A 27,889-nucleotide genomic window follows, 5' to 3' on the forward strand; every position below is an offset into this window, starting at 1 on the left:
AGGCTCTCGGGGATGAAAGAAATTCAGGCAGGGAGTGATTCAGCAGAGAGTGGTCAGGCGATACAAATACTGCCGCTCCACCAGGGTGTCAATATTAAGTTAGCGTCGACGGATGTGCGGTAATGCATTCAAAAGCGCGCGCGCCCGCGCGAGATATCGCCCCGGTAGTCCGCGGCCGAGAAGAAGAAGCGCATTAAATCACAGGAATAATCTAATGAAAAATTTATTCCGATATTCCTTTTTATATCCAGCCTGATAGATGGGCCGTGAGGAGGGTCTGCTGTAACGTGAGAGAGAGAGAGAGAGAGAGAACAGAGAACTCACGTGGTTCTGAGGATTCCCGATGGTAGGAACCTGCAGTCATGCCGTGATGACTTGTGGCCTTCCCTCGAATCCTCGCCCCTGTCGTGACAGAAAAAGTCTGCTCATACAAATCTTCTTCCGTTCCACTGGATGAATAATTTAAATGGGAAACAAAACTTACGTCCACATCCTGGAACAGAGCCACAGATTCATAAATTCATATTTTAGCATTTTCAACAGTCCCTCTCACTGGGTATTGTTAGTGTGTCTTTTCAGAAATATACAATACATACACGCATGCAAGCATACATAAATGCATATCTGCATACACACAGATACAGACACACACACGTAGATACATGCACACACACAAGTGTACTGAGTGATAAAGTAAAACAGTAGAACTGACATACAAATACATAAGCAGAATCTTGCACAAGTGCACACACACCTACATACACATGCACACGCACACACACTCTCTCTCTCACACACACACTCTCTCTCTCTCTCACGCACACACAAACACATTCTCTCTCTCACACACACACTCACTCTCTCTCTGCCACACACACACACAGTTCTCTCATCTCTTGCATTAATGAGTCACAGCTCTTATGCTGGAAGCAGGTTGCTAATTTGATTTGATTATTATCCACAGTGAAGGCCTTTTACCTCCTTCCACCCCCCCCACCCCCCACCATACGCGCACACACACACACACACACACACACACATATAACCCCGCCTCCCTTCCCTAGCACCAGCCTCAGCTCACCCAAGTTTACCTGCAACTTATCATGCAAAATGATGTTGGCATGCATTTTGGTAGAGCAGGGAGAGAGAGAGAGAGAAAGAGAGAGAGGGAGCGAGGGAGCAATAGACAGAGAGAGAGAGAGAGAGAGAGAGAGAGAGAACAACCAGAGTCAACCAGACCCCATTACTTCAATAACAACCCTCCATTTGCTTGGCACAGAAAAATCTGTAAGGAAATGAGCAAAAGGGCCTCCTTATGTAACATGCAGTGTGTGTGTGCGTGCGTGCGTGTGTATGTGTGTGTGTGTGTGTGTGTGTGTGTAGTTGGTGTGGTGTGTGTGAGAGGTGTGTGTGCGTGCGTTGTTGCACTGTTTATCCCAGAGTGTGGTGTGTGAGCATGTGTGGGTTTCTCTGCTAGCATGTGTTGTGCGATTGTGTTGCATGTTTCCGTGCTTCAGCTGGATTGTACAGGACCGAGGCCACAGTCCTGTTTTGGAGCTCATGATCCGCAACCACCTGATGTTAGGGGACTTTACCTCTTACTTTTAGAACAATCATTTACCTGCCATTTACTCGTTCTCTTTTCTCATTGGTGGAGGTCGTTGGAGACTGCTGGCATGTGAACTCAATGTCGCCGGGCCTCACAGTCCTCAAAGTTTTTTTGACGCTTTGGGGTCATGATAACAGAGCCAGCCCCAGGGCCACCAAAGCCTTGGGGCTGGCTCTGTTTCGGGGGGGGGAGACACGTTTGCCTTATTGCACGTATCACGGCACAAATATCACCAAGGGGAACCAAGTCACTGAGAGGAGGACGTCAGTTAAATGGATGTATGTAATGTAATGGTAGTAGCTGTAGAATGTAATGTAATGGTAGTAGCTGTAGAATGTAATGTAATGTAATGGTAGTAGCTGTAGAATTTGCGCCAATAGCAAATCCGCCATATCGTCTACGGCTCAGGAATTCTTAGGCCCGCCTATAATGGTGTCCGGTGCTTGGGTATGCGAACAGTTGCTCCCGCGCGCTGTATTTCATACTCCGGTCCAGGCTGCCTGCCTGTGCTTACTGTATCTGACTTGCGCGCGCGCGGATCTCCATTTCGCGGTGTTTACGGCGCACCGGGAGGGCAGTTCCGCGGTGATTGATGTCGCTGCGCGGTCGCTGGCGAAGGGAAGCGCGTTCGTCTCGTTTTATGAATCACGTCCGCGCTCTCAAGACACACGGCAGTTGGGCAGGACTCGGACAAGTGGGGAGAACGGCCGGTGCCTGCACAAGTGTACCTCAGTTTTTTTTAAATGTGCTGAATCATCACTGGGTGGCAGAGGACACGTCTTCCCTCCTCCCCGAGTCGGAAGTTCCTCGGTTTGGAATGTCATATACGGGAAGCGCGCAGACGTTCCCTGCAGCAAATTTTATTTTATTTATTTTATTTTATATTTAACTGAAAATAAACAGACAAATTAAAAAGGCTCAGAGGATGTTGAGGCTAATGTTGTGAAAAATGTATAAAACTAGGGAGAAAAGCGTGTTTGGTTACACGCGCCGGGCTTTATAAATCGGGTCTCATTTTAGCTCGGATGTAATCATCAGCTGACGACACCGTGTTCTTTCAAACCGCGCGACTGCTCCAGAGCTCAACACGCTCGCTTCGGTTTTCATTATTTAAATGCCAGCACTAAATGTATCCGAGCGGACATTCAGCCAGCTTTAAGACGGCTGTGTCAAGCGCTCCCCGGGCAAATATAAATTCTTGGCACAAGCAATTAAAAACTTTCATATATATTTATTATTTTATTTCATTAAATCACCCATCGCAGTTCTTAGAATACAATACATCCAGACAGTTGACGCTCGCAAGTATGCCTGTGCGTTCAGTAACGTTCAGTAACGTTGAGATTTTTGCAGAGTTGGCAGGGAAAAACGAACGCTGTTGCTGTTGTTTGGTGCTGTGGAGCGGAAAACCTGTTGTACCTCGCGCTTAGATTACCTTGCACTGGCTTTTGGTCTCGTATGTGATTTATGGAAGCTAAAGCTCAGTGATGATATATTTAGGGGGGGGGGGGGGGGGGGTTAGTTGGGGAGGGGAGGTGGGGGGTGAGTGTAGGGCTAGCCCCCACCCCTGTGTGCTTTTAGCATGGTGCTTGAGCGGCACAGACCTGTCTATTTTAGGAGAGAGGATGAAATTACAACAATGAGGGGGCTGTCATAATGCAATTGCACAGGCTCATAATCCATCTGCTGTTCTGCAGGGGTCCCTGGGGGGAGGCGGGTGGTGGTGGGGGGGTTAACTCCTGCCTCTCTTCATGGAACGATTAAGAGATGCTGTAGTTCCATCTCTCACAGCACTCCAGTTCTTTTTTAGGGGTCCCCCCCCCACCCCACCCATCCACCAAACCTTGACGTATGTGACATCGCTGTCCCATCGCTAGCCAATGGTGCTGGGTACCAGCCCTATAATCGGTGCTAATATTTTATCAGCGCCATCTTCAGTGTGACCCCCCCTGCCCCCCCCCCCTTTGTAAAGATGTGCTGGAGATCAGGGAGGACTCCGGTGAGACTCTGCGCTGAAAATGGCAGCGCGGGGCAGAGCGGAACGCAGGCGTCTAGCTGAGCACAGCGCAGAGCGCGGCTATGAATAGAATCCCTGGCATTTCTGAAAATAGGTTACACTGCCGTCTCTGTTCTGCTGGTGTGACATCACAGACTACCTGTCAACGCCCCCCCCCCCCCCAAAGACTGTGCTGTGACTGGGGGGGGGGGGCAAGTTGCTCCCTGTTACTCAGCACCTCCTCACCTGAGCACACCTGTACCTGCCCTACACGTACAGTCCCTCAGAGGTGGATGAGCTACAGCCGTTCTGTCCCCGCTCACCTTTAATGGGGAGGGTGGGGGGGGGGGCACTGAATCGAAGGATCTGCTGCTGTTATTACTGTTATCTACTGTGACAATTACAGCTAACTGTCATCATCACCAGTTTAATCATAAAATTGGCCATAATAGGTAATGGGGTATTAGAACCGGGGGGAAGATTGTTGTTGTTGTGTTGCCTGGTTACACTCACACGGCCTGGTCCAATTAGAGCGGGGTTCTGCTTAGCTGCCCTCGGATTAGTCAGCAGATCTGGATTCAGAGAATCCCTTAATGATGTGGGCCCGGGGGGGTTCTTAAACACACCGAGCAACTGACAACCCAAAATATGTGCCACAATCTGTGGCCCATTTCTGAGAGCAGTTTCTGGCAAATTTGTTTTTAGGGAGATGTGTGTGACTCAGTGCTTCTGGGAAGCAGGACTGCACACCCCCACCTCCCCACCAACCCCACCCTCACCCCCAGCCGAGTCAGTTAGAACAGTCCCGTCTAATACATTCTAATGGTTACCACGGTTACCAGGTGAACCACCCCTGGAGAGCAGGTACACTGTAGCCTATTATTTTACTGATTATAGTTCCACTGTGACTTCTGTTTACTGTTTTTTCAAACTGTAGCTTCATTTCACTAATTAATTTTGTTTTTTTAAATATTTTACAATCATATTTTGCTGCGTGAGGGAGAATAATGGGGATGTGAATTTTGGAACATTTTCAATGTTTGGTTGAACGTTTATGATTGTATTTATAGGTATTGTAGTGACAGTATTACGGCTCAACCGGTTAGCGTTCTACAAAATTGCAGTGTCATTACTGTAATAATAGCCTAATAATAATAATTTTCCGTACCCAAGTACCATGAAAGAGATAATAGAGATACTAGCAGAATCCCTACCTAGGATACTGCTAGCCGCTTGACATATTCTACGGAACCACGTTCTGAAGCAATCGAGCACGTGCCGTGAAACAATTTATTAACCTGAGCTCAAGCACGCGCACTTCTCCATCGAGATAATACAGCTAAAAAGGCGTTATTTCCATCAGCAAAAATTCGCTGAGCGCCGGCCTGGTATTTTGTGCTGCCGGGCCCGTAATTCGTTTTGTGATTTTTCATTTAGTAAAATCAAAGGAACCGCAGACGGCGGCAAGGGTTCGGGAATCCGCATTAATTAATGAAATCAATAAACGAGGCTGCTTCCGTGCAGCAGACGCATCATTCAGGCGCTGCAGTCGACAGTGTCAAGCCTCGTGCCAAGACGATCGTATTAGAGACATCAAAAGAAATAATGTGCAGTGAATCTGTGAAATGTTTTGAAGTCGATACATGTTTGTAAATTAAACTCAACCCCCCCCCCCCCCCGAACCCCTCGGAGAAAACACACCAAGCCAGTATCTCTCTGGCATGGCTTTTTTCCCCCCAAATGCGTTGCTTCATCCAACCAATTACTTTCCTTGAGTTAGATTTTTTCTTTTCTTTTTTTGCAAACAGCCTAAAAAAGAACAAAGAGCAACCACGAACGTTTTTTTAGAAAAAAAAACCCTCATCGCGGCGGTTCCCGCTGAACGCGGATTTAAAAAGGGAGCACGTAGCGCGCGCGGGGCAGGTCAGGATACGGCAGCCGACTGAATTTGTTCGGATCACAGCCCTGGGCCGCTGTTATCTCCGCGGATCTTGTCGCAAAGCTAATTACCAACTCATCAAAAGCAATTATTCGGTGCTCAGTTGGCTGGGTGAGGGTGAGGGTGAGGGGGGGTGAGGGGGGTGGGGGGGGTGGGGGGGGGGTAAGGGAAGAGGGCGAGGTATTTTGAGTGCCCGTGCTAAGCTTGTTAAGCAGGTTCACTGAGTTTGGGGTGGAAGGCTCAGGGGTTTAGGCCGAGTTCACTAACCAGGGGTCCTGTCCTCTCTATTCTATAACAAACCCCACCACACTGGGACGTTTTGTCATCGTTTTTTTTGTTGTTTGTGTGTTTTTGTTTTGTGACTTTCATTTTTGGCTGTATTTGGAAATCAGCCAACACCCCAAAACCTGCGCATCCTGCAGAAAAGCCACAATTCTGACCATAGACAGGAGTAGGGGGAGCTCTGTGCATGCGGCACAGTTAAGCACGGTGTTTGAGCGTGGCATGCAGGGATGTGCTGGAGAGCACAGGGCTGTGCTATAGAGCACAAGGCTGTGCTGTAGTACACAGGCCAATGCTATAGTACACAGGGCTGTGCTGTAGAGCACAGGGCTGTGCTGTAGTACACAGGGCTGTGGTATAGAGCACAGGGCTGTGCTGTAGTACACAGGGCTATGCTATAGAGCACAGAGCTGTGCTGTAGTACACAGGGCTGTGCTGTAGTACACAGGGCTATGCTATAGAGCACAAGGCTGTGCTGTAGTACACAGGCCTATGCTATAGTACACAGGGCTGTACTGTAGAGCACAGGGCTATGCTATAGAGCACAGGGCTATGTTGTAGTACACAGGGCAGTGCTATAGAGCACAGGGCTATGCTATAGAGCACAGGGCTGTGGTATAGAGCACAGGGCTGTGCTATAGAGCACAGGGCTGTGCTGTAGTACACAGGGCTATGCTATAGAGCACAGAGCTATGCTGTAGTACACAGGGCTGTGCTGTAGTACACAGGGCTATGCTATAGTACACAGGGCTGTGCTGTAGTGCACAGGGCTATGCTATAGAGCACAGGGCTATGCTGTAGTACACAGGGCAGTGCTATAGAGCACAGGGCTATGCTATAGAGCACAGAGCTGTGCTGTAGTACACAGGGCTATGCTATAGTGCACAGAGCTGTGCTGTAGTACACAGGGCTATGCTATAGTACACAGGGCTGTGCTGTAGTACACAGGGCTATGCTATAGTACACAGGGATGTGCTGTAGTACACAGGGCTATGCTATAGAGCACAGAGCTATGCTATAGAGCACAGGCCCCCTGTTCTGAGGACAGGTCCTGTGTTGATGCAGAAGGCTTAATTAAAGTTTGTAGGTTACTCCAGAGCATGGTTTGCATTAGGAGCTAATTACGTTCGGGGCAGTGAAAGTATTGTCATTAGAACACTTGGGGAAAGACGTCCGTCTGCCAGGCCACTTAAAGGCGTCTCTGTCTGTCCGCTGCTTCTGCTTAATGAAACCAGTCATTTTACCAGTCATTCCGGGACTGAGGGGAAGGACCGGACGGCGGACAGTAAAAATGGTTTTTAATTAGGACTGGCACGCCCCCGGATGAGGTACCGGGTCTCAGTTCAGCGTCCCGCAGTCCGGAATGCGGCGGGCCTTCTTCTGATTGGCTGGCTGGCTGGCTGGCCCACCAATCAGAGCGGGCCACTTTGTGAGAGCGACTCCAGGTACGCTGATGGCCGTCGGAGCGCCTGAGCGTGCCCCTGCTGAACTTGCGGGGCGTGTAATTGGCCGTGGGGGGGGGGGCGGGGGCGGGTCTGACAGGCGTTTCAGTAGCAGGGCGCTCTCCGCCACTCTTCAAACGGGGTTGGACGCGTCCGGTATGGCGTCAGCACGGCCGACGGCACGGCTCGGCTCGGCCGGCCGGCTACACCGCGCTGAAGAAGGAGCGGGCCGGCTACGCGTGTTTTGGAGGAGGCGTGAGCCAGCCCCCCCGTGCCCTCCCGAATCCGCAGGGGGACGGGGCGGTGATGGGAATCCTATAAAGGGCAGAGAAGGGACGGAGGAGATAATGCTGATCTGAGCTCCACTCATTAACCCTTTGAGGAGTCTTATGAAGAGTTTCATGTTTTCAACATTCTAAGTCTAAATGTTCTAGAACTCCGCCGCTCTCAGTCGCCGGTAGCGACTGTGACATCAGCATTGGAATGTTCAGCTGAGGACGTTAGCGGTCGCGCTAATCGGTCAATGCCACAGCAGGCAGTCAGTAGGTGGGCTGATTTAACCTGCAGTAACTGACCAATAGGATTGGAGGATTGAGTTACAGCAAAAGCAGGCAGCAAAATAATAATTGGGCGCATGTGGTCATCTGTTCTTTAAATCAGATTTGGCAAAACGTCCTGATGAGCTCTTCAGTGCCAACCCTTCAGTGTTGCTGTAACTTAGCAACAGTACTGTGCGGCCCAGCTTCCTGGAGGAGCACGGCGACAGCATTAGCAGTAGCACCAGCGAGCTGGCGGGGGGGGGGGAGGTACGGTATGAAGAACAGTAAGATGATGACACCGCAGGGGCTGACAAATCAGCTAGGAGGTCTTGACCCCTAGACTGAAGACAGAGCAGCATTGTACCCAGGGGTCACGACCTGTCAATGGGAGAGGTCACTGTGGGTCACTGTGGCTCACCGTGGGGCATCGGTATAGACAAAGTGACAAGATGGGGAAATCGATGGGAGGCTTTGGCCTAACCTTTCCCACCTCTCCACTCCCTCCCTCCCTCTCCTCCTCTTCTCTTCTCTCTCTCCTCCCTCCCTCTCCTCTCTCCCCCCTCCCTCCCGTCTGTCCCTCCCCTCTCTCCCTCCCTCCTATCTCTCTCCCCCTCTCCCTCTCTCCCCCCTTCTTCCCATCTCTCCACATCTGCTCGCCCCCGGCTCTCTCCTCCTCTCATCGAGTTCATCCTGCGCATGCTCCCCTCACCGCCACCCTCCCTTGCTCCGGCTCGCTCCTACCATCCCTCCCTCTCCCCCCCCCCCCCCCCTCCCCCCCCCCCCCCCCCCCCCCCCGCCTCCCTCCCTCTATCGTCTCCTCCTGAAGTACGATGCGCGCACACTGGCCGGCTTATTAAAGTCAGAATGCGAGATGTTAGCCGAGAAGCCCTGTTGTCGAGGGCCGCCAAATTGAACGAGCCGCCACCCATGTTTATGTAGGCCTCTGAGACATCCGGCTACGGGCTACCGCACACACCCATGTCCTGGCACCCAGAGAACCGCCACCAGTATACGCCAGAAGAATCATCGGCGACTCTGCAACGCAGGCCGGTGACAGTCGCTGGCTTTCAGTCCGCTAGTGGAACACACTTTGCGTCTTCTGAAATACGTATACAACCCCTGAGTTTGTGTCTCTCTCTCTCTCTCTCTCTCTCTCTCTCTCTCTCTCTCTCTCTCTCTCTCTCTCTCTCTCTCTCTCTCTCTCTCTCTCTCTCTCTCTCAATGCTATCACGTCAGAAAGCGTGAGGGTAAAATCGACGGGAATAAGCTGATTTGCATGCTCTCGTTTGACGGTACTCCACGGTTCATGCGGTTAAAATGGTCCAGACCGTAAACGTTACGCGAGCGATCACCACGGCAACGAAGATACTGTTGCGTAATGATATCATTAAAATATTAAGATATACAGCTCTTTTAATTTTATGATGCAGCTTTATGAACTGGTAACGTTTAGTTATTCTGCACAGAGTGCATTGGTGTATAATACAGTGTCTCTCTCTACCTCTGTCTGGCGTTATGAATGTGGGAGGGGTTCTGGAGGTTCTGGTAAGTTCTGGGTCGGCTCGGTTTCGGACCCTGTGCCCCTGTGAATGGATGATGGATGGGAGGGGGCTAGTGCTGGTGTGGGGAACGGTTTGGTGATTTCGAACCCTTTGGAAGAACAGGTTTTTTCTTTTGGAATGTTTTTTTTTTTTTTTTCCAAAATTCCGAGTGTTCTAGAACACCCTTGTTTTTTTCAGTTACTGGTAGTGATTGTGACATCACAATAAGAATGTTCAGTTAAGAAGAACATTCTAATCACATAACTGTGACCTCACGCCTTAAGGGATTAAGACAGAGTGGTTCTGGCCAGTTTAGGGTGTCTCGGTTCTGGGTCCGGTACTCACCTCCCTGTCCCGTCTGCTCTCTCTCTCTCTCTCTTTTTCGGCAGGGTGTGCGTTCCTCACCTACTGCGCCCGAGAGTCTGCCATCAAAGCACAGAGTGCCCTGCATGAACAGAAGACACTGCCAGGGGTGAGTCTAACCCAGCGCCCCCGAACATTAACCCAACCCTCTGTAACCCTCAACCCAACCCTCTATAACCACAAACCCAACCCTCCCTGCCCTGGCCCCAAACATTAACCCAGCCCAACCTGCCCTTGACCCAGCACACTGATCAAATAACTTGACAGCCTGAGAATCTCAGGAAGCTGAATTTGATTTCTGTGGTTATTTTTAATATACATTTTATTTGCAATTACCTTTCCTTGCCAAAGAGCGTTTTTTTTTAATACCAGGGACTGAATGTTACGGCCTGCACAAACGTGCCAGATTCAGTCTCTGGCAGTCTGTGGGATTCTGTGTCTGAGCTGCAGTCTGTGGGATTCTGTGTCTGAGCTGCAGTCTGTGGGATTCTGTGTCTGAGCTGCAGTCTGTGGGATTCTGTGTCTGAGCTGCAGTCTGTGGGATTCTGTGTCTGAGCTGCAGTCTGTGGGATTCTGTGTCTGAGCTGCAGTCTGTGGGATTCTGTGTCTGAGCTGCAGTCTGTGGGATTCTGTGTCTGAGCTGCAGTCTGTGGGATTCTGTGTCTGAGCTGCAGTCTGTGGGATTCTGTGTCTGAGCTGCAGTCTGTGGGATTCTGTGTCTGAGCTGCAGTCTGTGGGATTCTGTGTCTGAGCTGCAGTCAGGCTTGGTCACGGACCAGAGCTTCGCAGTCTTACATAACCCTGAGAAAGCAACGCGCAAACGAAGCCGTGATCTCACACGCACCCCGCAAGCGTCAGGAGGCAAAGCAAGCAAGCGTATATTGTTCACACACACACACACACACACACACACACACACACACACACACACACACACACACACACGCACCACATGCACACACACATACACACACTCTCACTCACACATGCATGCAAACTCACACATGAACACGCGCACGCACACTCTCACGCACACGCACACTCTCACGCACACACACACACACACACACACACACATACACGCTGGACAGTGGCAGGGTGGTCTCCAGCTCGTCAGCCTTCCCTAAATTTCTCTCAGATGACCCCCCCCTGCCCCCCTGCCCCCCCGCCCCCCCGCCCCCCCCCCCCCGTTGCTGTGCGCTGACTGTACGGACGGGCCAGTTGGTTGTTTGGGTAATACTGCTGGATGTGCAGTTTGCCAGAGGCCACTCTGTGATTAATATGAAGTAGGATTTCCCAGGAGGGGGGGGTTATGTGTTATTATAATTACCATTTTTGGTGTTAACTCTTCACCCGCTGTCTGACTTCTCTGTGACAAGGTGCCACACCCAACGCGCACACCCAACGCGCACACACTGAGTCAGCGTTTAGCTCACACGCGGCTACAGTACCTCAGACACGTCTCCGTTTACCGCAGGGTCCCCTGACAGATGTTTAAAAAATGAAACGGCTACGTATAAGTGATCGTTCCCACTTCACATTGCAGCGATCCTAATTATAGTGCACCTGTTAATACACCTGTGTAATTACAGCAGCACAGGACACTTCAGCACGCACAGAATTATGTCCATAACTGGACCTGAGAAGAGGAACCTAAAAACATACTGTTATTAATGTGTAAATAAGTGTATGCATGCTGTAGTAACAGTGTAATTACACAATTATTAGGATTACTTAAAGTGAGCTGGGACAAACAAGGGGAGAGAATAAAGACTGGACTGTCCCCTGCTAGGCAGTGTCTGTAGAAGAGCCAATCACATCACAACAATCAATCCAGAACCTGTAGCGGAGCCAATCATGTCACAACAACCAAACTGGCACCTGTACAACGGCCAATCGCGTCACAATAGCCAAGCCAGCACCTGTAGAACAGCCAATCGCGTCACAACAACCAATCTGGCACCTGTAGCAGAGCCAATCACGTCACAACAACCAAACTGGAAACCTGTAGCAGAGCCAATCACGTCACAAAAACCAATCCGGCACCTGTCGGAGAGCCAATCACGTCACAACAACCAATCCGGCACCTGTCGGAGAGCCAATCACGTCAGAGGAACCGAAGCGGAGAGAAGGCCGCCCGGGAGCTGTAGCAGTTTGGCAGGATTCCTGCGGCTTCTGCTCGGTTACCGCACAACCTTCCTCATCTTCCTCATCTTGCTCCTGCCCCCCAAAAGCCATTTCTTTTTCGGAACAGGAAGAACAGGAATGCCTGCTGCGAGCGCCATTTCCCCACCCCCGTACCGCCCACTCATCACCCCACCCCCCCCCATCAATGCCCATAGGTGCTCTGAGGGGATTGGCTGCATCTCTCATGGTGGGCGTCTGTGAAGACTGGCCGAGAGAAGATGGCGAAACTTCACACTTCAAAAAAAAAAAAAAAAAAAAAAAAGAAGAAGAATTGTTTGATGCTAAGTGTTTTTTTTTAATCAACACCGTGGTGTTAACCAGTCAACCGTTGATTTTTTTGTCCAAGCCATTCAACAGCCATAGAAAAGTTCCAAGCGTCAGCTCAGCTCTGAGAGTGTAGAATCAGCTTTAACAGGTTGTTTTACTCAGCGCTGACAGTGATTACATGAGCCAATATGTACTCAGTTAGAGTTAAAGGTACTCGGCCCGAGTTGATTTTCTCCCGAGCGGTTTAATGTGGGGATTTGATCACCTTGCAGATTTGCCTTTTACGAGCCGTTTAACATCATTTCCTAACGCGCGAGCAGCAGGATCACCGTGGCCACATCTGTTTTAACTGCTAGTGTAACGGGGGGGGCGGGAAGATTCAAAGCCTTCCTTTCAGCTGCAGGGGTGTTAAGGCTCACCGTGAAATGTTCAGTGTTAAATACATTCTCACTGAGTTACGTATGGAGTCCTGACTGGACTCGCATGCTCTCTGTCAGAGTTGAGTCAACCCTGCACTTGTTTTTTTTACTGTGTTGTGGCTACTGGACTCTGTACACTGTAGTTGTGCCCCGTACTTGAAACTGCAGGCTGTAACCTTTACACAGAATCACTTCCAGGTCACTTCAATGGGATAGAACTGTGCATCGTGGGAAAGTGAGTACAAGGAGAGTGGAATACCAAACCAGTGTATTTGGCTGCTTAGGAGCAGGGAAGCGAGATGTCTGCTTGTGCCTGGGGTTTCGGGGATTTGTCCCACCCACGTGACCTGCCGTGAACTGGCGCATTAACGGCATCGCGATGCTCAGTAATCCTGACACGGAAATGTTTCGCCGACAGGAAGTTCAGTCGTATCGCAGTCAAAAGGTGCGATCAGAGGGCGGAGAGTCCCGGGAGGTTTCAACAGAGAGCATTGTGGGTGTTCAGAGGGCGATGTTCGGGGCTTGACGTTTCGAAGTGTTTTCTTACAAGTTCCGCAACTCCATCTCCCATCAGCCTCTTTGTCAAATATATCTTTGCCAGTTAAATGCAACCTTGACTTGAATTTGCAAGCAAGTATAACACATTTGGGCCATGTTTCTCTGTCTCTTTTTTTTTTTACATGGCGTTTTGTTAGCATTTCACATTAAATAGCTTAATTATCTGTCAATGATTTATCGGCTAGGCTTTCACGGGCGGCAGCTGAAGACTGCTGACAGTAGCAGAATATAACTTCCTATTAGCAAACGTGTCCACAATGCCCTTAATCACCTGGTAGGAGATCATATGCAAAGCTTTTTTTTTTATGGGGAAAATTATCCATGCTAAGACATTCAATGGCAGGTCGTACTGAAGCCATTAACTGCCCTTTGGGGGACCGTGTTGTGTCCCTGATCACATGACCGCTGATGCTTAGCAGCAGCATCTTCACAGACAATGAGCTGCAATCATACGCCTTGTGCGTGGTCAGTAGATACTTAATTAACTGGTTAATTCATTGCTCTCCCAGTAGTGAAGGGCTGTTGTGTGTTTCACTTAGTCGTGTGTATGGGGGGGAGGGGGGCAGGGGCGTGAGGGAGGTACAGAGAGACAGAAATTAGTTTTGCATCGCAGAAAATGATTTCGCCGATTGTCTTTACTGCTTGAGAACCTACCGCTAATGCTCCTTTCAATAAGGCTCTGGCAGCGTATTCAGATACAATAAAGACTTTTTAATTTCAATATTTTAGAAGGAGGGAGGGACAGAGGGAGGGAGGGAGAGGAGAAAGTGTGATGGAGAAAGAGAGAGGGAGGAGAGAGTGAAGGATGGACACAGGGAGGGAGGGAGGGAGGGTGCGAGAGAGGAAACTAGAGAAAAATAAGAGAAACAAAAGGGGAGAGGGAGGGACAGAGAGATAAAGGGAGGAAGGAAAAGAGAGAGATGCAAAAGCTTGCATTTATGCTGACAGCTGGGAGGGAGGGAGTGGTGTGTTCAGAGAGAGGAAAGAGAGAGAGAGGAACGGAGAGAAAGGAGAGGAGAGAGAAAGGAGCGTAGAGGAAAGAGAGTGACGCAGAGAGAGGAGAGGAGAGGAGAGCGGAGAGAGAAGAGCGTAGAGGAAAGAGAGTGACGGAGGGAGAGGAGAGTGGAGAGAGAGAGGAGCATAGAGGAAAGAGTGATGAGAGAGGAGAGAAGTAAAAGGTAGAGAGAATAAGAGAGTAAATGAGACAGAGTCGAGTGAAGGAGAGAGAGGAGAGTAGAAGAGAGAGAGTAGAGGAAAGAATAGGAGGGTGAAGGAGGGGAGAGGAGAGGAGTGAGAGTGACAGCAGTGGTGTGGAGGCTGACTGGCAGGCAGTTGAGAGGCGGGGCCTGCACCCTGTAACTCATTTGAAAGGGAGATGCGGGACGTCCCGTAGAAGGCAGGTGCCTGCACACTGTAACTCATTTGAAAGGGAGATGCGGGATGTCCCGTGGACAGGGGGGCAGAGTGGAACATTCGTCAGCAGAAGTCAGGGCTGTGGCTGGGGGCACGGACGACACCAGAGTCAGGGGAGGGGCAAGGAGCAGCTGATGTGTGATTGTACAGACACCAGTACACACACGCACACACACACACGCACACGCACACACAGACACATGTGCGCATTCACACACACACACACACAATCCCCAGCAGCATTAAGTCAGTGGTACATCATGGTGCCCTTTGATGAATATAGATGTGCATGAATGGATCGTTACGCACTATTGATGAGCGTGTGTATGTGTATGTGTGTGTATGCATGTGTGAATGTGTGCATATGTGGAGGTACGTGGGTATGAACATGCAAGTGTGTGCATGCATTTGTATGCCTACGTGTGCGTGCATGCATGCATGCATGTGTATGCCTACGTGTGCGTGCATGCATGCATGCATGTGTATGCCTACGTGTGCGTGCATGCATGCATGCATGTGTATGCCTACGTGTGCGTGCGTGCATGCATGCATATGTGGGACTGTGCACGTGCAGCACAGGCCAGATGCACGGGGCTGCAGCAGCAGCAGCAGTAGATTTCAGCGTTTATATAACAGCCCTCACTGCACTGCTCAGGTCCTCAGACCAGCAGTCACGACTGCTTTATAAAAGAACACTTGTGTGTGTGTGTGTGTGTGTGTGTGCATGTGCGTGTGTGTGTGTGCACGTGCATGTGTGTGTGTGTGTGTGTGTGCACGTGCGAGTATGTGTGTATGTGTGTGTGCGTGTGTGTGTGAGTATCTGTGCACGTGCGTGTGTGTGTGTGTGTGTGTGTGTGTGTGCATGCGCGTGTGTGAGTGTGTGTGTGTGTGTGGGGGTGAGGGAATGCAGTAAAATCAGTTCAGTGTTCATTTCACCTCTAACAGAGTTCATGAAAACCCAACAGGGACCGAGCGTATTCTAACAGAGCTGATTTAGCATCGAACGTTCTGCGCCGCACGGAACAAACTGCGCTGGCTACCAGAACACCCCCGATAGAGACTGACAGCTGAGCACTGCTTACACAGCTCACTGTACTTAACATTAACCCTTGAAGGCGTGAGGTCACAGATGTGTGATTGCAATGTTCTTAGCTGAACATTCTAATGCTGATGTAACAATCGAAAGTTTACTGGCAACTGAAAGCGATGGAGTTCTAGAACACCGACTTGGAATTTGATTCCAAAAGACCTGCTCTTCAAAGGGTTAAATAATCTGCCGTATGAATGTACAGGACAACATATCGATGGCAGATGGGGAAAACAGGTCTTCTTAGCTAAACACTTAAATGTTTCTCAGCGCTGTTCCGTACTGGGATAAACCTGCTATCAGAAAGGAAGTTATATCATAGTGATATACTGTATACTGTACAAGATCCAACACCCTCCAATTTATTTTGCTGCCAATTTTACCAATTTTAAAAACAAAGAAGGTTTCTGAAATTCTACAGGGTTGAACTGAGGTAGGACAAAACTACCAAAAAAAACTACCGACAGCTGTGCTTTCTATGATTCTGTACATTTTGACCGGAGCTGTGTTTCTGTAGAGTGTTGTATTTTAATAATTAATGGTAAGCCAGTGTACCTGATGCCTGCCACAGTTACCTTTCAGGCAGAATACAAAATGTTGCCTTTCAAAAGATACCTGGGACACAGTTCCTTAAACACCATTGGGTGAAGCTGGTTGCAAGGCAACAACGAAATGTATCGATTTTTCTCTCTCTCTCGTTCTCTGTCTCTCTCGCTCTTTTTTCGTGCTCTCTCTCCTGCTCTCTCCTCCCTCTCTCCTACTCTCCCTCCCTCTCTCTCTCTCTCTCTCTCTCCTCCCTCCCTCTCCCTCCCCTCCTCCTCTCCTCCTCCCTCCTCCTCTCCTCCCTCTCACTCTCTCCTCTACTCTCTCCCTCCCTCCCTCCCTCTCCCTCTCTCTAGGCCTGATTCATCAGTATCTCAGAACAGTACGGTATTTCGGCGGGTTTTATGTGGAAAAGGGGAGGACTGCTGCGCAGAGGAGACGGCTGTAAAACCCTCCCGCTTCGTATCGGGGGGCCCTGCGCTCCTCGCCCGCCAACGCCGGGATATTTATAGGGTTGTTGGAGTTAAGCTGGACATAAAAGCCGGAGCCGTTGCTCAACGTCTGCGCCGAGCCTAGCCTTTGGCCACACTTTATTTTATGGACCGTGCGCCACACTATTAGAACCCCTGTTGATTGAGACGTTTTTACTTCTGAAATTAATAAGTACGACTCGCTCGTAAAAATGACGGAAGACGTTGTTAACGGGCAATTAGCCTCCCGACGGAAGAGTGCAAAGCGATTTAGAAATTCGCGGTCTGAATTACAAATGAGTTACGTTTTTTTTTCGCTTGTGTCGAATTAACTTTAAAATTTTTTTTTTTTTTTTTTTTTAAAGCGTTTAACGTAAATAATCTTTCTGGCCCCGAAATTCACTTGGGCACAGACGAGCGATCCGGGAGCCGTCCACGTCTGCAGTTTGTACGTGGAAAACTCATGAATGTAGTTTAAAGTAAATTTTACTTAAAATATTGGAACTTGAGTTTAAATATTCCAGTGATCAATAACGAGCGCGTGGAAATTAGCCTCCCCTACCCCCCTACCCCCCTAACCCCCCGGCTGTTTGCGAGCAGCTTCAGCACCACTTAATACAACATCTGGCCCATGTGTTGGGCCGACTGTTCAGCCTGCAACGCTTGTGTTGATTTGCTGCACTCTGAACAACGGGCAACTCCACAGGTCTCATTACTCCCCAACTGGCCACTCTGGGGGGGGGGGCACTCTGGGGGTGGGCTCGCGGAGAGTGCCGAGATTGAGTTGTCCCTCATTACACCTCTCCGCTAATGGGCTCGGTGGGGGTGGGGGTGGGTGGGGGTGGGGGGTAGTTGCCACGGCAACGCGGGCAAGCAGCCGCAGAATGCACGATCCATTAGGCGAGGAGGGAGTGCGTGTGTGTGAGTGTGTGTGTGGGGGTATGTGCGGTGGGTGTGCATGCATGTGTATACCTGTGTGTGCATGCGTGTGTATACATGTGTGTGCGTGCGTGTGTGCGCGTGTCTGTGTGGGTGTGCGTGTGCGAGTGTGCATGCGTGTGTATACATGTGTGTGTGTGTGTGTGTGCGTGCGTCTGTGTGTGTGTAAATGAGTACCAGGTTTTAAAGCTACCTGACTGAATGCTGGATTAATCATGTCATTCCTGATAGTGACGCAGCACAGCTGGGAGATTTATGGTACACCTGACTGCACGGAATGTCTGTCTGTCTGTCACCTGTCCATTAACCCTTTGATCGTACTGTGTCCGAAGCCAATGGACTGTCTGAACTGGGATGTGGATCGAACGGTTAACACTTAAAACACACGGCGATTTAACTGGTACCTTACGATAATTTTTATGGTGATGATGATGATGATAAAGATGACAGTGATGCCAGTGATGGTGATGATGATGATGATAAAGATGCCAGTGATGGTGATGATGATGATGATAAAGATGACAGTGATGCTAGTGGTGGTGATGAAGATGTTGGTGATGATGATGATGATGATAAAGCTGACAGTGATGCTAGCGGGGGTGATGAAGATGTTGGTGATGGTGATGAAGATGATGATGATAAAGATGTCAATTTTGGCAGTAGTGGAGCTGATGCTGATTACATGATGATGAGGATGATGATGAAGGCACCCAGTCTGAATAGCGTCAGTGAATATTCAGCTACAGTACAGAAATGTCCGATGCATGTTGCATGTCTACAACACAAAACCTAATTTCATTAATTGCTCCCTTTCCCCCATTCAAAATAAATAAATAATAAGCTTTGTTTTATTCCTTTTGATGATTTTTGGTATTTGGGGCATCTCTGGTCAGAGGGGCCACATCTATTTTAAATGATCAGTAAAAAAATTTAGATCAATCAATCAATAATTTAATCAATCAACATGGAGATTCAGAGAATATTTACTTACTGGGTTAAGCCTGCACTGTGTAGGGTGCAGTGAGGACCAGTGGAGCCCCCTGCTGGTTGTCTGGCACACCACAAGCTGGGGGGGGGGATGGGTGTATGGGGGGGCTCTTCTCCTCCCAGCAGTAGGCCCAACTCAAGGTTGACCAGCTCCTGGCTTGTCCCGCCATCCTGCCTCTCTGATTGGATGAGATAAATCCGTAGCTGGACCAATCAGACAGCCTTGATTTCAGCCGATTTCAGGCCTTTCCTGTACTAAGACACTCAACTCAAACTGCACTTCAGCGGAGAGTTAGACGGTATCCTGCACATTCATCCAACCCTTATCCAGCAGAGCATGCATATCCCGCACGTGGCTCACAGTAGCTTATCTTATATATTCAGTAGCTTATCTTTGATAAATTATTCATTCACATCGTGGCGCTACGGAGGAAATGGCTCGGAGGTGCAGAGCGGTGCTTGGAGATACGTGCCGTTCCCTGGTGGGAGTCCTGCCGGCTGCATCCCAGTTACAAAGGACAAAAACCAACAGCGCCGTTTAGAATCAGAAAACCTCTAACAAGGGGCAACAACAAAAAAAAAAGAAAAGTTAAAAGCAAAAAAAAAAAGGGACACAGTGGTTCAGCTGACCTGAGATAGTTCACTGCTCACAGGAAAACACCACTTAACAGAATCTGTAGGGCGAGTAGCTTTAGGACATGGAGAAGTCTCTGGCTGCACTTGCGTGCGCTGTGTTGATTTTGGCTATTTTGGGCTGATGGTCGTGCTGTAAGCTCTGACGTAACGATTGCTCTTACACTGAAGACTAAAAAAACAACAACAACAAAACACCAAAAACAAAAGAACAACGCCGAAGCGCAAGTCGTTCTGTTTAAAAGACGAAAGCAGGGAGGGGTCTCTATCGGCGGGGCCCGGAGGACGTCCCAGAGCTGCCGCGGGGGTTTCCCGGGTCGATTCCTTCCAACCAGCGGCTGGTTCGAGCCTCGGCAGCACGGTGCGCTGAGCCTCTGGCCAATCGAGGGCTTGAGCGCTCCTTTAAGTTCTGAGAACACAAAAAAACAACAAAAACAAACTAAAACAAGTGGATGCTGTGGCCCCCCAGGACTGGAGTCTGACACACCCCCCCCCCCCCTCCCTTTGTCATGGCTAGTAGACAGCCATGACAAAGAGGTCAGCATATTCAATGGTGGTGGTGGGGGGGAGTGCTGCAGCAGTGACATTATCATTATGATTTTTCATTTTCCCTCCATATCTCCTTTGTGAGATAAATCCCTTTGCAACGCCGAACCCTTTGCAGCGGGGCGGGGCAGGGGGAGGGGGGTACAGGGGTTGATTCAAGGGTTCGGGCCCTGGGATGATCTGGTGTCTCTGTCTCTTGTCCAAATGAAAAAGCAACAACTGCAGCCTTCGGGGAGTGAGTCAGTCCAGGCTTCTATGAGCACTCGCTCTCTCTCTCTCTCTCTCTCTCACACACACACACACACACACATACTCACACACTCACACAAAGAACGAGAGAGAGGGATGAGGTATAGAGAGAAAGAGAGAGAGAGAAATAGAGTGAGAGAGAGACAGACAGAGAGAGAAAGGGACAGATTGTGAGATAGAGAAAGAGAGAGAGGAAGAGATAGAGAGGGATGAGGGAGAAAGTATTGCAGCATTCTCTGCCTCCTCTTTTGGAGAACAGCAGGGTGTTTTACGTGCGGCAGGGAGAGATGAGAATGGTAGACTGGAGGGAAAAAAAGGAAAAGTGTGTAAAGGTCCCTGTCATACCGTCTTATTTTAGGCCCCAGTTAAATATTAATAACGCTGGAGCGAAGTCTAAATCAGGAGAGAAAACGATTTTTTTTTCTCTCCGCCACAATGTGAAGGAATGAATGAGCAGAGAGGATCACCTTTGAAAGGGGAATGAAAAAAAAAAAAGAAAAGCCCCAGAGATTTTTTAAAATAATAAAATAAAGGCTGGCACAGAGAAGGAAACGTCAGGCTGGTTTTCCCACGGTGCACCTCGGCTCCTGACACATTTCCATGCGCTAGCTACGCGTTAACAACGCTGACAAGCGACTGTTCCGGGCTATCGCACAATCGCGCGGCAAATGATGTGCAATTTGCGCGTCTCGCTCTGGATTGTGTCCCTGTCTGACTCGATTCAGCCGAATTATGCTGTGCTCTGGGCGATCAGAGGGAAAACAGGGTTGCTTTAGGTCAGGCGTGTCAGACTTCACTCCCGAAGGGCCGGGGATTCAGGCTAATTCCCCTGAATGAATCGGTCCAAATCGAATCAAACATTTACCTGAGCACATTCACACCTGTGAATTTCACACGCACACACGCGCACACACACACACACACACACACAAAAACAAAACGCAGCAAAATATTCCTTGACCGTGGACCGCTGGAATATCCTTCAGCTGTGATTGATCACCTGTAGAAGGTCAAACCGAGTAATTATTTGGCTCTAATTAAGTAATCGGGACCAGAGGTTGGAGCAAGTGTCACAACGCACCACGCACCGCGAGGGGGGGAAAAGGCGGCGGCGGGGGGGGGGGGGGGGGGGTTGTGCTACAAATGTGTCCAAATGAAGCCTGAAACCACCAGACGAATGCGAGTTGTAAAAAAAAAAAAAAGTATATTTTGAGAATACAGACGTGTAAGTTCCGCGTAAATTATTTAGTCGTCAGCAGGATGAAGACGCAAAAGCCTCGCCTTTCTCGAGCTCATTGCCCACGCGCTGCGACCTCAAGGCTTCGCGGGAAAGGCTTTTGTGTTTCCTCTGCTCCAAGTTCAGAGACGTGCGCAGGGACTGAAATGTGTGTGTATTCACTCTCCTGCAGGACTTCATTTTTCTTTTTGGTGTGTGTAGGCGTTTGCAGTTTCAGTAACTATATCTCTGGATTTCATTTGAATTTATAGAGGTTAGACTGGAGTTATAAATCAAGGCTGTATTTTAATTCTATTCTTTTTTTGTCAGTGACAACTGTAGCAGATTGGGTATTCGTTTTTCTGTGTTGAATTAAGAAAGTACTATGTAACAGTGCGTACCATACTCACTCTCACTATCAAATCTCGTCTCGTTTTTGTCCATTAGTAGTAGGCTACCCACTAAACTACTAATTTTAGTAAACTAGATTAATTTCGAATTTGGAAGCCGTTGCTAGGAGCGTTACTGCATACAGCAGGAGTCTCAGAGAAGCGACACGAAGTCACTCTTATTTCCTGAAGAAAAGAGGTTGGGATTTGAGGTAGGCGAATATAAGCGGTCGCTGTCCGTGGTGCTGAATCGAATCTGAAGGCTGTGACTGGATTTATTTTAGCGCTGAACTAATGTGCTTAAAGGGATTTATTTCCTTTTCGCTGGATAGACTTTCAGACTCATTCCAGTGCGTTGAGTGAACGTTTTACAGACGTAAACATTGGAATTTAACACGTAGCCTACCTATATGTTGCCACTTCTTTCGGTGTGAGATGCAGTTCACCTTTCAAATCGTCGAAGTCAGCTTTTCACTTTTCGCCGCTGAAGCGGAGGGATTTATTCACGTATATCTGTTGAAAAGCTCTGATGGCGCTTTTCCGTGGCGGACGTCATCCGAGCTCTAATTCGACAAATCCTTTTATGATATAATTCCATCCCTTTTTTTACCATTAGCTGTCTCTCTCCCCCTCTCATTTGCAGCCGCCCCCTCCTTCCCCCAATCTCCTTCTCTCTCACTCTCATCCTCATCAAAGCCTTCTCCCAGCAGTTATCTCAGCGACCGCAGTGCTGCTCTCGGTATAGCGGGCCTGAAGGCGCCGGAGGCCCTCGCGCTTCCCACATTCGAGCGAGCGCTCGCACTGCACGCGAGGGCACGTGTTCGCGCGATAAATACCCCTCAGTTTGGCGTCCCGTTTCCGTAGCATCCATGAATCTGCAACCGCACCAATATCCCATGACATTTCTTACAATCAAACCGAATCATCTTCTAAAAATTACAAAATCACACTTTCAGGTGCCTTTTTGCTGCGGATATGGAACAGTCCCATCGTAGTTTTATGAGCCATGCAAAAACAGTAAATACCGCGCAACATTTTTATGACGGTATTACGTTATATGCCCATAACTTATAAAGACGTTTAATAATCTTACACCATGCCGTTGTGAAGGTCAAAAACAAAAACGGTAAATCTATTTTCTTTGAAGGTAAAAAAAAAAGACGGTAGACATTGGAGCTCACGGTGAAACCACACCAAAAGACGGCTATGTTTTACTCTGATAAGGATGGAGGTAGAACATTATAATGACTTATCTGTGTATGTCTTGACATTTTCATTCGGGCGGGAGTGAACATGGCAGAAAACTGTGGAATAGAGTCCAGTAGCATAGCGACAAGGAGTCATGTAGTTAGGCCTGCATAGAACTCGGTGGGTCAGAACTATCTAGGAGGGCATTCACAGTTGGGTGTGGCGGTTCAGCCTAGGTAAATATGGGGGGGGGGGGGGGGGGCAGGATACTATTTAGGTGGCCATGGTCCACCCTGGCCCATCCATCCCTACATAGTCAATAAGAGCCCACCCCGTCCCCTCCCAACAATAGCTTACATTTCCAATCAGCACATCGGGAGCGAGGCTACGGGCCTACATAAACCAGACTGATGTTCATTTGCCCTTAATCTTGAGGCTTGTCCGCACATCGATTTATTTTCGCACGCCACTATGCATAGGCCCGCCGCAGTAGGCTTTCTCCTGAGCGCCGTGGCAGGTTAATACAGTCAATATCGGTATGTGCAGCGCCAGGAGTAATGCTATATTGCTCCATTTGCCTAGCATTACGATTCAATTTATCGTTGTTGGTTTCCAGTTAAGCTTATCCGTAGTAATCAGTCTTAACAGTCTTGCAGGACTTAACAGTCCCCCCGCCCCTCACACACACACACACACACACACACACACACAATAGTATATGCCTTAGACCCCCTTAGCTATTAGCTGCGTTACCTACTGTAAGATAATTATGTCTCGCTCATTAGACTACGTGTAAAGTTCGGTAGGCGTATTCACTGATGTTTCGTTTAGACCGGTTTAATCCACCGGTTCTCTTCACACACTTAACACATTCCCCCAAAACTCATAACTTCATGGGAGACGTTACCGTGTCTGGAGACAAAAACTACTTTATCCTTGTTACGTAGTCATTTTGCTCCTTCAAAAACGGGGAGTGAAGAACTATACAAATCCAATTGAAGCTTTCTTTAAAATTACAAATAGCCTAACTTCACTCCTGGCCAAGACTGCAAGACGCTGAAGCGTACGAAAGATGGAATTATGCATTTAAAGCGTCCGTGAAGCGCTTAAATAAACTGTCGGTAATGGGAACCGTTAAAAAAAAAACAATCTATGAATGGGGGCTCGCTATCCCATTATGGCAGCTCGAGCCGTGAAAGGTTGGCGCGCTTTATCGCTTTCACCTTCATCAATGCCTCCTGTAATACAGGCCTTCTCTCTGAGCGGCGCGTGGCCCTGTAGATGCGAAGGTATGGGGTTATTACTTTCTCTTTTCTTTTTTTCTTTCTTTTTTTTCAAACTCTTTTACAGTGTTTGGTTTTTTTCCGACGCCTCTTTCATTTCGCCGGGAGTGAAGCCCATTAATATTGTGTCGCCATCTCCACTATAACACTGATAATGCGGCCCCGGTCCCGGCCAGATGAAAAAAAGAAATAGTGCATTTCGCTCACCCAAGCCTAATGGCGTTTCTGTTGTATTGCAGAGACATCCCGTGATACGCAGGTAATAGATGCGCGCGGGGTGGAGACAACAAGCGGAGAGGACGAAGGTGGCCCGGCCGGCACATCACAGGAGTATAATGGGCGTGCTCATATTTGCGAAAAATGGGAAAATCGCCCATTCTGTCATTCTTTTCCGTTTACGATGGGCTTGACTGCGAATACAAACACACACACACACACACACTTTAAAGTCTAGGACTAGAGGGGGTGGAAGACCACTGGAGCCATAGAGCTATTTATTCCGCCAAACAATAACAGAAAATAAAAAATAAATATGAAAAGGAACATCAAACTGCGCTCATTACATTAAAACCTCTCACGCGCGCATTCCATTCTACAGCCCCCACTCCCTTCACATTTGTGGCCACAGCAATTACAAGAGTTCTCTTCGTCGCACGCGCCCTGTGTAGAATGACTGACAGCTTCATCAGAATTAATTGGCCACTTGCACCATCAATTCTCTATCTCTCACCCCCCCCCCCCCCCCCCACCCCCCTTCATCGTCTGTAATGTTTTATTCATCTGTGACGCTGTAATGCAAAATTAATATGACTTAATAATACATCGATGCAGCGTTGGGCAGACGGATTCACATTTGATTCGTGAGTGTTTAGCGCACAATTGCTCTCCCATTTACGGAACGACCTCCCGATAAGGTCTTGAGGTCTTGAAAGAATACGATTTTTGATTCACGTTTTGTGTGTGTGTGTGTGTGTGAGTGTGTGTGTGTGTGTGCTGTTAAATCAAAGTAAATGAGTCAGAAAAAACGCCGTTCCACTGCCAGGACATAGCGCGGGCGTTTGATGTTTGGGATTAACCCCCATAACCAGTTCTTTGATGTTTTATGGGTGGCTCACATAAACATTCCGTCAGATAAACCCCGCCAGCATCTTAAATTTAACTGCTTTACGTAATTAATTTATTTAAATCGCATTTAAAAGTTTAAACCAACCTCTATTTTATTTGTGATTTAAACTGTTACGTTCTAAAAACGAGGATACTTGTTTCTGGCTCAAACCGTAAAATGTCCAGTGCTAATCCAACAGCAACAGAGTATAGCCTATATACAAATCCAAAGGGGATAAAATATTTAGGCTTTCAGAGTAAAATGTACTCTGTTTTTCTGTGCACCTTTCAGTGTTCACACAACTGTCATCCGCTCTTAATTACACTCTTCGGTATTCGGCTATTCGCTGAACTCTTACAACATGCAATGCCCCTTCCTGACACGAATGAGTGACGTCACCTGACAAACTGGTACAAAACGTCAATAAGCGTCGCTTGTTTTTGTCAGGTACAGAAAGGAAGAGAAACGTCAGGCATGAGTGAAAACTACTCGCAAAAAGGGCTGTGCTCGTAAACTGAAGTTTGCCGCTGAGACGGCATAGTAGGCGTACGGTAACTACCAAAATCAACAAGTGCGTCAGAAAGATTCCGTTTAAAAAACTCTAATAACCCAGATGTAAGATTTCGCTTCTTGCAGGTGATGATTTCCGCACGCATTAAAAATGACAGGAAGCTCATTTACTGAAACTTTGCCATCAGCCGCGCAAGTGAGATAAAGGCCCGGGAAGCGTCTGACGCGCATCCCAATGAGCTGGACGACCCCCCGCCCTCACCCCCCGCCCCCAGCATTACGACCAGACTCCGCTCCGGGAAAGACAGCGCGTGCATCCTAATCCGCGTCGCGTAGTAATCCAGAAGTGGAAACAATCGACCGCTATGAACTGGAGCTCCCCTGCTCCAACATCCCCAACATCCCCAACCACCCCCGCCTCCCCCCCTCCCCCTCCCGGACACAGTTTGACCCACATCCTCCCAACTCAAACGGCAAGAGCCGCCTGTTCATCCACTCTATAGATGAGAGAACTCCCACTCTACCCACCCGCCCCCCCTACCCCCCTACCCCCCTCCCCTCCCCTCCGCTCCCCTCCCCTCCCCCCGTCCCCAGGCCAGGATCCAGGCTTTATTTCTCTGGTGGAAATATTGAGCTGTCCGGCCCAGATCAATGGCCAGAGTCCAGGGCGCATCATGGCGGCTCTCCCGTTGTAATTTGCAGCAGCTGGCTCTGAGAGCGCGCCGATGGCCGCGGGCCCCGCGCTGTAATGGAGGCGTCCGTCTGACTGAGCGCGGCGGACAGCGCCGCAACTCGCAAAGGCACGCGCTACATGCTACACGCTCTGCGCTAGAGCTCGCAAAGTCACACGCTACACGCTACATGCTCTGCGCTAGAGCTCGCAAAGTCACGCGCTACACGCTACACGCTACACGCTCTGCGCTAGAGCTCGCAAAGTCACACGCTACATGCTACACGCTCTGCGCTAGAGCTCGCAAAGTCACACGCTACACGCTACACGCTACACGCTCAGCTCAGCTCTGCGAGGCACTAGAGCTCGCAAAGTCACACGCTACACGCTCTGCGCTAGAGCTCGCAAAGTCACACGCTACACGCTACACGCTACACGCTCAGCTCAGCTCTGCGAGGCACTAGAGCTCGCAAAGTCACACGCTACACGCTACACGCTCTGCGCTAGAGCTCGCGAAGTCACACGCTACACGCTACACGCTACACGCTCAGCTCAGCTCAGCTCTGCTCTGCTCTGCGAGGCACTAGAGCTCGCAAAGTCACACGCTACACGCTACACGCTCTGCGCTAGAGCTCGCAAAGTCACGCGCTACACGCTACACGCTCTGCTCTAGAGCTCGCAAAGTCACGCGCTACGCGCTACACGCTCTACGCTCTGCTCTAGAGCTCGCAAAGTCACGCGCTACGCGCTACACGCTACACGCTCTACGCTCTGCTCTAGAGCTCGCAAAGGTACACGCTACACGCTCTGCTTTGCGAGGCACTAGAGCTTCTGCGGGCGTGCGTGCGGTCGGTCGGTCACGCGCACACGCAGGCAGAACTACACGCGAAAATATGAGCGCACCGTACACATGCGTGCACACAAACGGGCACAAGCACGTCTATCCACACAGGCGCGCACGCTATCTGTCCGTGTTTCGGTGCTGTGGGGCGTATGCATGCAGAGACCGCAGGCTGCTCGCGTGGAAGTGCATCATGGGATCTTTTTTAGAATAAGACAGGGAGTCAGTGCGTAATGAGACAGGGAGTCAGTGTGTAATGAGAGGGGTAGTCAGTGTGTCATTAGAGAGGGAGTCAGTGTGTAATGAGAGGGTGAGTCAGTGTGTAATGAGAGGGTGAGTCAGTGTGTAATGAGAGAGGGAGTCAGTGCATAATGAGACAGGGTGTCAGTGTGTAATGAGAGGGGGAGTCAGTGTGTAATGAGAGGGAGTCAGTGCATAATGAGACAGGGTGTCAGTGTGTAATGAGAGAGGGAGTCAGAGCATAATAAGACAGGGAGTCAATGTGTAATGACAGCAGGACTGAGGGGACTAGGCTGACAGTTTGAGCACACGCATCTCCCATACTTCAGCTTTACAGAATTACATAAGCAGATGCTGATGAGTAAGAATCTGCCACTGGAGCAAAGAAAAGCAGAGAGAGAGAGAGAGAGAGAGAGAGGGGGGGGGCTTGAAAGAAAG

General features: G+C 49.3%; 1 protein-coding gene across 5 annotated transcripts in view; it reads left to right on the forward strand.

Moving 5' to 3' along the window:
* Window positions 1–27,889, forward strand: part of LOC135251286 (CUGBP Elav-like family member 5) — a 107,527-nt gene that overhangs the window by 2,565 nt on the left and 77,073 nt on the right. For all 5 annotated transcript variants that reach the window (XM_064328595.1, XM_064328591.1, XM_064328593.1 and 2 more), the window contains exon 2: window positions 9,738–9,820. In XM_064328595.1, coding sequence (XP_064184665.1) covers window positions 9,738–9,820 — 83 coding nt within the window. The remainder of the gene's footprint in view (window positions 1–9,737; window positions 9,821–27,889) is intronic.

Source organism: Anguilla rostrata, chromosome 3 (genome assembly GCF_018555375.3).
Source record: "Anguilla rostrata isolate EN2019 chromosome 3, ASM1855537v3, whole genome shotgun sequence".
Taxonomy (NCBI): domain Eukaryota; kingdom Metazoa; phylum Chordata; class Actinopteri; order Anguilliformes; family Anguillidae; genus Anguilla; species Anguilla rostrata.